Below are 11,163 nucleotides of genomic sequence, written 5' to 3'. Positions count from 1 at the left end.
TGAGGTCTAATATAACTTATCAGCGAGGCCCAAGCCAATAAATTCAAACCTCCACATTAATATGTAGCGCAAACACCGACGTCTCTCCCATAACCCCACTCTATCAGAGGAAATCTCCGCCTACAGCTGGGGCCAAGACTAATAAACCCCTCAGGAGAATGAAGAGGAGAGAGGGGAACATGAGAGAAATATGCAACTACAGCAACAACCATCAACAAAATAAAGGAAAAGTCTGTCTCCACAGTGTGGTCTGAGACGTGATTGGATACATTTTCATGGATGCTTTAAGCCAGTCTCCAAAAATCATTCCCAGCGTCTAAGCACTTTCAACACGCCAGTCTGGAGTCGAGACAAGGATCGCGCTTCACCACAATGTTGCCTCTGTTTATGTCAGAAATGAAGTCTGCGCCTTAGAGATGACGCTGCGGCCGCCCTCTGCTCGAGAAGTGAGGTAATGAGCTCATGAATCTCACAAATGACATAACTCGTGGGATTTGTTCCGATCTTAAAACGTAACTCAGTTGAAAATGGAGTTTTAGGTTCATGTAGGTCGTTTCTAACATAGCAACGAAAGTGTTTAGAATATCAACATTAAGGATCTGGTTTTGCTTTTTTGATGCTGACCTGTCACCTGCAGATCGATATTCATCGTCTCTTGATTAAAAACAGCCTCAAAAGACCCTCTCACCAACTACTTGCTAATGATGATAACATCCAAAAACTTCAAGGGAAAATATATCCCACCACCATATCAAAGAATAACTCCCAATGTAGATTGATGATGCAAAATCATTTTAATATTTTCTTAAAAAACTTTGGTAGAAACCTGTAGCTGATTAAATATAAGGTTTCTCTTGCAACAATTACTACTTATGTAAGTTGACAAGTTCATTTGACTTAATCCATGTTTAAAATATTAGCCAAACACGACGGCAGCCAGAAAACATATCATGATGACATTTGCCAGTAAACCATACGATACACTGATATATTATTCACCCAGTTGGAAAACATGTTAAACGTCAACATATAACTGATGAGGTCAAATGTGCAATAATATGCACCCCCATAAAAAAACACAGGCTGATAAACAACGCTGATACGAGAGAAATACCATTTAAATATTGAAAATGTCAAACACACTCTCGGAACATAGAAAACAAGACGCAATGAATATAAATAACCCGATGCATGACACGAGGCAGATTGCCAAGCCAGTCCGACCTCGCCGTCGTCTAACTGGCACTCGGACCGAAGCTGCTCTTGTTATTTTTCCTCCCACTCAATCAAACCAGCTCTCCTCAGCCAATTACCCAGAATGCCGTGTCCGATTGGAACACGGTCAGTGCCTTAAGTGTTTCTCTCAACGCTTCGATCCGCCAGAACTGCACCGGGACCAGTGGGGGGATAATTGAATGAGTTTCTCATTTGCCAGCCATGACAGCCTTTCCCCTTGGCACCACATTGTGGAATTAGCTTCTCTCTGTCTCTTTCCGGTGGCTCTCCTCTTGTCGTTCCTGGTTGAGTTGTTGAGTTTGATAAATGATGTTGTGACAGAAACCTTGCTTGGCAATTAACTAGCTGTCCGCACTCTCTTCTCCAACACACGCCGTGGCACTTATTCGCCAAACTGTTCCTCAATTTGGGCTTACTTAGAAAACAAGATTACACAGGCAGCCTTTAGTGGCGACTTTAAAATGGTTACTTAGTGCGAATGGCTCTCCTGTTCTTGGAATAGTTCTCTATCCCTAAAATGTTCCCAACTACACCCCAGATAGGTTAACAATTATCCGAAAACATCTTCTGTGGGTTGGGTAAACTGCACTTTAAGCAAAGTGATTGATGAATGATCCTCTCTTAAAGCATTGTGCTGCTTTTTGTGTCTATTCCTGAACTATAGATCCATCGTTAATGGTGCAAACTGCAGAATAGAAAGATAGCTCACATCTTCTAACGACACGCACTTACCTTCCTCCGTCATATTCTGCAGACATAATGAATGCATTCAATTCATTATAACCACTCAGAAAAGTGAGTTGCCAGACTTGCTAGACCAACGTGGCACTTGCCCCCCTGGGTTATTGGGCAATCCTTATGGTGGAGCCCTGTATATTGTACTACTGGTTTTGATCCATTAACAGTATATTGTGGCAAACAAAGAATACCACCGATTTTAGACGATTCACCACAGGCAACAACTGTTTATGTTTATCATAAATAGTTTCTTGTAATAGTGCGGATGTGAGCCCATCTTGCATTAACTGCCTTTTTTCAAAACAAAGAACTGCAGGTTTGATTTCTCAGCATTTCCTCTGAGGGCGATGCTCTTTGGCGGCCAATCCTAAATCCTGAGCGTTAAATGAAGAGAGTTTTGAAACTTGTGTTGGCAGGTTACCTTTTTATTATTTGCCAATATCAAAAAGATGACCTGACATTTATGAAAGGGATTTTCTGCTGTGTCTGAGGCAACTTTCAAGTCTCCACAAGTACATGAACACACTGTTATGAATAGTGTCTAACAGACTGAGAGGTAGCAAATGAGGTTCAAACCTTTAAGAGCTTTACTTTATGATTTGTTTCATGTAAGGAATAATATGTAGCAGCATCCTGGGTGGCCCCTGTGGAGACCTTCCCTCCTCACTGTGTCAGTCTTCCCACTGAGCAAGGGAAAAGTGAGTGAAATACAGTCAGTGAAACAGAGATAATGTGGCATGAAGTGTGGAACCAATTGACCCGCAAATGGAAATACAACATATTAAAGAAAATACTTAATAGGCTCTCATGTCAAAACATTTCCACATTAATTTGCCTTTAAATAGTGAACCAACCGCACTTACAAGTTAAGATGTTTTTGAACCAGGAGCCACTTACTAGATATGAAATGTTTTCTATTCCTGTGAAGCACGATAAAAGGAACAAGACAAGACGTTTATGGGACAAAAGTTCAGGGCATATCTCCGATTTGAACAGGAAACAAATGATCTTTGCAAGCGACCTAGTTCCTCTCAAATATCCAAAGTATGTGTCCCTCCATGTTGCTCAATAATACCAAAGTGGAGTCCTGTGAGTGCAGTTGTTTATCCGTGTGCACGTTGTTCTGCTGGGCCCCTGCAGAGATGTTGTTGTTATTTTTACCACCCAAGCCAAGAGCAGATAGCCTGTCAAAACAAGCGCTCTCACTTCCGACTGATGGGGGAGACAGTTTTCTCTCAACGGATGCATTTTTTAGTTATCTGCCTTGGAATGCCTGCAAATTAAAATGTGGATCTTAAGGAAGTACAAATAAATCATGGTTGAAAACTGGATACATAAGATTTGACCATTGAAAATGTTAATACAAATAGCTCGTATCATACCTACTGTTCACATACACTTACAACCTCCCAAATAAAATCCCCCTGCAAGGAATCAGCTATTATCAATGTCAAAAAGATTAGGTTATTATTAATACCGATGTGTTGAGTTGTTGAAATGCGTTGCGTAATATTGTAAGGACTTCTTGTAACTTTATATTCATAACATAATGCATTGCAAGTGTACAGCTCTTCCCATGTTTTAGATAGTGAACCAAACTTAAAAAAGGTGTAGATTTGACTGATATCATTTAAAAGTTCCTATGTATTTTACTTTTTTACTGCTTTATCAGATGAGGTACCCACTGTTGCAGATGGAGTAAGAAACAAATCATTAACTAGCTTCCCTCGGAGCCAGGTGGGTTCGGCCCCGGATCAAAGTCACAGGAGGGGCTGATGGGATGCCAGCAGTGCGGTGGCGGTGGGGGGGCATCCTCATTTAGCATTCAGAATAGCTGCCATGCATATATAAGCCTTTGATTAACAGCTGGGGCACCTTGGCTCCACCGTCAGCCCCTCAAGGTGTGGAAAGGTTTCCTAGGCTCTTCTGCCAAATGCAACGAGGTGCCTCCTTTTGAAGAGCTCATCACACAAGCATTCGGAGAGCCAGAATATGGATCCAGCTCTTCATCAGTGGACTCATGGATTTATTTATCGGTGGTTCATCAGTGAAGGATATCCTGTTTCACTTTAACGACTTAGTCCATCTTGGTCTGAGCTCTGAGTTTTGAAAACTCCTTATAGAAATGTTTTTCCTTTCCATTTGATTATTCTTAAAGAAAGGTGAAACAATTTCCAGCTAGTTGCTCATTTTCAGGTTCATAATTGTATTTAGTTCCTCTACTGTGACGTGTCTCCATTCTTTAATGTTCAGAAAGCTTTTTATTTTTCTCGTACTGCAGCACCTCTTTTCACCCTCTGTCTGAAACCAGAGCCCGGTCTGCTCTGATTGGTTAGCTGGCTGGCTCTGTTTTAGGGTTTGCAGACCATTTGCGTGCACAAAGAACTTTATAGCACACTACAGGAAAACCCCAAAAAGCCCCTTTTAATTTGTAAATGAAAAGTCAACTATGTAGATTAAATAGATGCTTAAAAGGTTGTGAACTTGATAACAAATATGTAATATTTTATTTTAATCAAATACCACCGCATGTTGGACTGCCGTATTTATTTCTGTGTGTAGCTGACTCTCTATGATTCTACTGTATAAAAACACCATCTCTCTTGCTCTCGCCCTCTCTCTATCTCCCGCTCTCTTGCTTCTTGCCAAAGTCCGAGGCGTTTTGGATCGGAGATATATTCGCCGCTCTTACCGCTAATCCTGTTGCTCCCGGCGCTATCACCGCTGCTTTGACAGATATCATCGGCTCCAAACCAGACACACTTAAACTGTCCCGTTGCTGCCGGCTTGTTATCTCTTCCTTGGACCTGGGCCGCCATTGAAGTGTCTGCCAAGTGTGTAATTGAAGAAATGCATAGGATGTAGAGCGTAGTGAGGCCTCAAGCTGACATACAGCTGTTTGAGGAGTATCGGTGCACACATGTACAGCATGAGTTGAATTGCTTAAATGAGTAAGAGACGCAATATTCGTTTCCGATTACTACATTCGACCCATCAGAAATATTTAGGTCTTCTAGACTTTTTTAGCGCTGACTGACTATAGGCTCTCGTCCATTTTCTTATGAAGCGATTTCATTGGTTTAAGGAAGACTAACATTTTAGAAATGTATTTGAGATAATAAGTAACTTTCCTTGCCATCATTTTTTATGTCTGTTAACCTTTGAAGCCAAAATTCCACTTTTTCTTTAATCTCTTTTTATCCCCGTTATTAAAAAATGCCAGTTTAATTCCTGTGCGGTGATATCAGAGAAAATATTTTTGTGTTTTCACTTGTTTTTAGATGTTAAATATCGATTTTGCTAAATGATTTGCTGCTTTTGTGAACCCTCTGCATTCCTTGACCAATAAGGTGCATGCAGAGAGTTACACTAAGCCCACTTCCCGCACACTGGCTCCTGCGGTCGCCTTTTTGTTAATACTCTGACCCAAAGTATGTCGGGGCGAATCGGGAGGTTGTTATTAGTGGGTATGCAATGCGTATGCTCCGTTTGGTGCATCTCTGCAGTCGCCAACACCAGCCACTGACTCATGGCTAAGGCAGAAACCACCGTGACCCAAAAGCACTTGAGTAGACGCCTAATAAAAGATGTAACGGCAACTTAAAACACTCACAAATTAAATATTAACACATGAGGAGGACACGGCTAAAGTGTGACTGTGAACACATCGATTTCTTCTCTCATGTGATGAAATGTTCACAAATATCACTGACAGCTTGCAGCAGCCGTAGCAAACTTCCCCCTGCTGGGAACCAGGGCTTTGAGGATCAGAGAAACCAGGCTCTCCCTCTCCTCTAGTCTCTCTATCCTCCTTTTACTCCTTCGCTTCACAGACTCTGTAATTACGCCACTCCTGCCTGAGCCGCTTGAACTTTAGCCAATTAGACAATAAAGACCAGAGCTTTCTCTTTCTCCTCTCTCTGTGTCCCTCCTCGGTCACACCCTTGCGTGTCTCCTCTCGCTTTACCTCGCATATTTTACAGCCTGTCATGTGTAGCTAAATATTATGTCCTGTTTGGACTCAGAAGACAGAAAGCATCCACTTCCTCCCGACACACATCCTTTATTTCCCTGTAATTCTCCAGGATTAGTCGTGACCTTTTGAGCTTTGAGCTGAGTAAGAAAACAGATATGAGCCCTACGGACTTCATCTTGGCTCCTTCATGCTTTTATTTCTCTTTACCTTGACTCCTTCCATCCACCTGGTTTCATCCACATAACCTCATTTGAAACACCCTTACAACAAACCTAGGCATTGTCAGGCTCCGCAGAAAAGTTAGCAGATGGTCCTGTTGTTTTGTTCTCTTTCACTCAAACTAAAGATGTGTTTCTGGCTTTAATGTCCCGCCTAATTGTACGTGGGGGATTGTAAACGCCGGCTAAAGTTAGTTTGGGAACTGAAGCCGGTGTCTGGGGCGGACACAGCTCTGTGTGCCCAGTGTTCTCCGGTGGTTTGAGACCACTGGCAAGCAGCTGCGTACTCTGTAGGAGAGATAATTACAATTGTAGAGCTCCTTCTCATCGTGCCCTCTTGCTGATGTAGGCTTTTGAGGAACCCTAGAATTGAGGGCTGTTTTTAGTGGTTGTGTGTGACGTTCTTCTTCGTTATTCAGTTTAGTCATGTCACTAAAGCTGGAGTTAAGTTGGCAGGCAGAGCGACAGGATGTGTGTGATTGGTCAACCTTTGGAAAACACTAACAGCACTAACAAGGATGTTGTCCTTCTTGTCAGCTAAATATTGTTTGAGAGTGCAGCGTCTAAAGTCCTCTGATGTTTAACCAACATGAAAAGTGTTTTTTTTATATTTCCCATAATGAGTTTGTTTTCTTCCTCTTACAGCAAATCCTCCGTCACTCCCGTGCTAACGCCTCCAAGGTCATTTTCCTGATCACCGATGGATACTCTAACGGCGGGGACCCCCGTCCGGTGGCGGCCGCTCTGAGGGAACGCGGGGTGGAGATCTTCACCCTGGGAATCTGGCAGGGAAACATCCGGGAGCTCCACGACATGGCCTCCCCCCCCAAGGAGCAGCACTGCTACCTCGTGCACAACTTTGAAGAGTTCGAGGCCCTGGCTCGACATGCACTGCATGAAGGTATGACGGACAGATGGGGATTACATAGGTTGATTTGTTGCGCTATAGAGTGCCACAGTGACGCATCCTAAAACCCTGAAGTAAGTTAGCATTTTACCACTTCCGGTTCCTTCGACAAAAACCAATGCAATTTCTCCGTAGGATTTAGGAAAATAGCTGGAAATAAGGTCTGTGGTTGACACACATTGAAGAGACAGATCACGTTTTGTTCAGCCGGATAGTATCCACATGTCTACCCTACTTTTATAGTTTTCGATAGATTCGATAGATTTATGATTCAAAATCCTATGGAGAAATTGCATTGGTTTTTGTCGAAGGAACCGGAAGGAGTTTACTTCCGGGTTTTAGGATTGTGGAACACTATTTCTTTCTTTTAAAATTTTTTAAATAAATACAAATTATAGTAATAAAACAAAAGAAAAAAGTATACAGACTTAAAGTAATAAATACATTATTATCCTATAAAGAAATATATAAATGTGAGTACTGAATAATATTTAGAAAAGGGAATTTAAAAAGACATGCATACACATAAATACATTGAAAATATATGAATGGACATGAGGTTTTAACAGTGAGTAAATCTTTGTCTCCTTGAAGCCTCGCATCATCATCTCAAGTGATATTTCTAATGTGAAGGATTTACCCTTAGATTCAATGTTTACTTGGAGGAAGCAGATCATATTTTAAAAAATAGAACCTGACAACGTAAATGTCACATGGTCTCTTCTGTAATGTGCCGCCAACAGCCATTTAGCTTCACTTCCACACAGAGCGAAGCCCCTTTCCCACACTTGACGGGGGCTTTCCCACAATTTGGCGAAAAAGTGGGATTCCGTCATGGCTTTTAAAACCTAAAATATCACCATAAACATCACAGCTCTGAGTGTCTAGCTATAAATCCTGCACAGGCAGCTTCTAAAATCCCAGGCAGTAGGTGCAGAAGAAAAGATCAGTGAGACGGCGGGGGGATAAGGGTGTGAGAACAAAAGCCAACACACACACTTCATTATCAGTCTGTCTTGAAGTCTGACCAGCGCCTCCTCAACACACACACTTTTCAAACGTTGAGCCACACATTGAGACACTCTTACTGGCCGTGGATCAAGTTGCAGAAATGACGCAAGAGACGTCTCCCCTCTTCCTCCATGGACCTCTCTGTCTTCCCGCTCTCGCAATAAAACGAAAAAAAGGGGGATAGGTTGAAATGTAGAAATAAAATATAAGTTTCCTCGCAGCCCAGCATCAAAGCTTGATCTGGCCTCACATTCATTCTTTTTCTTTGAAAATGTCTTGTGTTGGATTCTTGTGTGTTTTGAAGGAATTGATATGCTAGGGGAATAAGGTAATGGCTGTTGCTTAAAGTCCGTTAACACTTGTGGCTTAAATGTACTTGTATTTATACATTTCTGTGGCTTAGGTGTTCATTTTGTGCTTTTATTTCTTGAGCAGATTATGTCACAAGTATGTTTCATTTAGTCTTTATAGCATAGTGTGCAGAGCCTGCCAATATACTTTAATATTACGCAGCTTGTAAACCCTTTAAAATTGCTTTCCCTTAATCATGCACCTTGCAAGTACATGTGCCCGAAACCCCCACTTTTACTGTAACAACTTAAACTTTAGGTAAATGCTCTGACTGCCAGGCGGTGAAATCTGATCCTTTCTGCAACCTGTGCTGCTTCCCTCTGTCCGTCCCTCAGACCTCCCGACAGGAAGCTACATCCAGGAGGATCTGTCGCGCTGCTCCTCTCTGTGTGACGCCGGCAGGGACTGCTGCGACCTGATGGCCAGCTGTAAGTGCGGCACACACACCGGACAGTACGACTGCATCTGCGAGAAGGGATACTACGGGAAAGGGCTGCAGCACGAGTGCACAGGTAGGACACACGGATGAGTGCCAGATTCTGCACTTCACCAGCCTTACCTTAATCTCAGCTGTCTCGTTACACCCTTCTTGCTACTGTCACCATCTTAGAATAGCCAATGTACCTTTTATTGTTTCAGAGCGGGGATGTAATGGTTTGTAATGATCTGGAAGGTCTTATGAGTTTGCCAACGGGGAAGATATTATCTGTGAAGTTTAACCTAGTTGGAGTTAATTCGTAACTCAAGTAATACATTCCAAAATGCTTGTAACGTGAGCATCGAGTGTGAAAATTAGACACAAGAAACACACTAAAACATGTGGGAGAGATCCTAGCAGCGCTGAGAGAGAACTGGGAAATAACTGTTTTCCAAACCACCAAATATTTCTCTTGCATGTCATCCCTGAAACACCTTGTTTTCTCAGGATGAATGCAGCTCATTAAGTCATGTACCCAGTTAATATGAGAAGGTGGATTTCCAATTTAAAAGAATCAGCTGCGTAGCTATCAAAGTAGGGAAAGCAACCTTATGAAGACTTTTGTGTATTTTGGGGAGAGGCCAAGAATTGCAACAAGCTGACTGATACTGAGCTCACTGAAAAACTGTAACATCACCCCATTAAAAGTCTGTTGCATTATTATTACTTTTCTGTTTTGGTTCATTCTTACCTTCAACAGACTGATTACTTTGCTTTTGCTTAGTTTGCCTTAGATATAGTTATTCGGAGTTCCTTACACTTTCTCTTCGTCTTGTCCTCGTCTCCTTTACCTGTCAGCGTCTCCTCCGAATCAGAGGATCTCTCTGTGAGTGAAAGTTAAATAAGCAGCCTGTCCACTTAACGCAGTGTAAGCTGTCCACAGGGCAGATCACTATCCACACACCCTTAATCTACTGCAGAGGTGGAGGACTGAGACAGTGACGTCTTTGCGTCAAACCACATCTCTTATGTCCTTTTATTTCTTCTTCTCATGCACCCAAATGCTGCTCTCATTATAAAACAGCCTTTTTATTCTCTATTACCCAACCTGTTTTTCCTACTTCTGATTATTTGTAATGTTGGGGCTTTAGGACTTACTTTGTTATTGTTGCACCCTTACGTCATTGAAGATAGCATCTTCAGAAGTAGTTGCACTCGTGTGTTCATGTATAGCCATAAAAAGTTAATCTTTCAAACGCAGGCATGTCTATGCATTCATTAATGTGGCTTACACACATATGGAATCATTCCCTGGGTTTGGAAAACTGTACAGATCCATGAACTGTAAATCAAGCTGAAATAATGTGAACCGTACCCATGTAGATTTAAAACGATAGGCTCTTATTTGTTGAGAAATACATAAACAGACTTTCCTTAAGAGTGAACACATGGGGTGTAGGAGGGCTTTCTTTCACCTCTTTTAAAGTCTCCAAATGTTTTATTTAACATTATGTAATGAGCTTCACAATGTTTAAAACCCCACAAAAAAAATCTATGATATTTTAGGGACGTTTGTGTTGAATCTGCACTTCGCATGCCGTCCTCCCAATTTCTTGTGAATCCTCAATAAAGGCAAAAAAGACAGAGAAAAATCATCTTAAAATTCACGGTCATTTCTTGTATTCTCCGTCAGTTGATTGGGATGACTCCTGCAATCAGAGATAATACCATTTTAAATGAGATAATCATCCCTATCAATCCCCAGAAAATGTGTTTTCTGTGAGGAACTGGTGAGGCAGTCTTTATGAGGAGAAACCCTTACATTCATCCTTTACTCCTATTGTAAGGTCCCACCGTGGAGTTGATGGATGAGTTGCATTACATTTGTTTTGCTTGAGTGAGTTGCTTCAAATCATTCCAACACTGCAGCCCGTCAAATTAAAAACACTCCCCAGCGGTCCGTGTAAGGACACATTCATTTGTCTTCTAAAAGTCGATTCCCTAGCCCGTTAAATGTCCAAGCGAAACAGCGTTATGTTGCAATCAGATGCAGGTGGTCTCCGTCACTCAAGCCTAAGGTGAAGGGTTGATACATTAAGTCACAGAGCAATTTAGCAGTCTGTGTGATTGTTGGAGAGAAGAGCGACTCGCAGATGCTCCGGCTAGTGTGTGAGAGTGTGTTTGAGAAACTGCTGTGTTAAGGTTCAGTCAGTTAGACGTCTCACCTCAAGGACTGAGAAGAAACTAGCTTTGCAGTAATCTTGACCTAATAAAAGGAAACAATGGGCACTGATCCTGTTTGTGTGTT

The 11,163-nt window shown here is 41.9% G+C and overlaps 1 protein-coding gene across 1 annotated transcript in view; it reads left to right on the top strand.

Moving 5' to 3' along the window:
- The first annotated feature begins 416 nt into the window (after nt 1-416).
- The window catches only part of svep1 (sushi, von Willebrand factor type A, EGF and pentraxin domain containing 1), a 61,323-nt gene continuing 50,576 nt past the window's right edge, over nt 417-11,163 (top strand). The window contains 3 exon segments of the mRNA XM_034205250.1: nt 417-446; nt 6,814-7,069; nt 8,773-8,949. Coding sequence (XP_034061141.1) covers nt 417-446; nt 6,814-7,069; nt 8,773-8,949 — 463 coding nt within the window.

This window comes from Gymnodraco acuticeps, unplaced genomic scaffold (assembly GCF_902827175.1).
Source record: "Gymnodraco acuticeps unplaced genomic scaffold, fGymAcu1.1, whole genome shotgun sequence".
Taxonomy (NCBI): domain Eukaryota; kingdom Metazoa; phylum Chordata; class Actinopteri; order Perciformes; family Bathydraconidae; genus Gymnodraco; species Gymnodraco acuticeps.
Note: the sequence above shows the minus strand (reverse complement) of the source record. Positions and strands in the feature narration are given on the sequence as shown.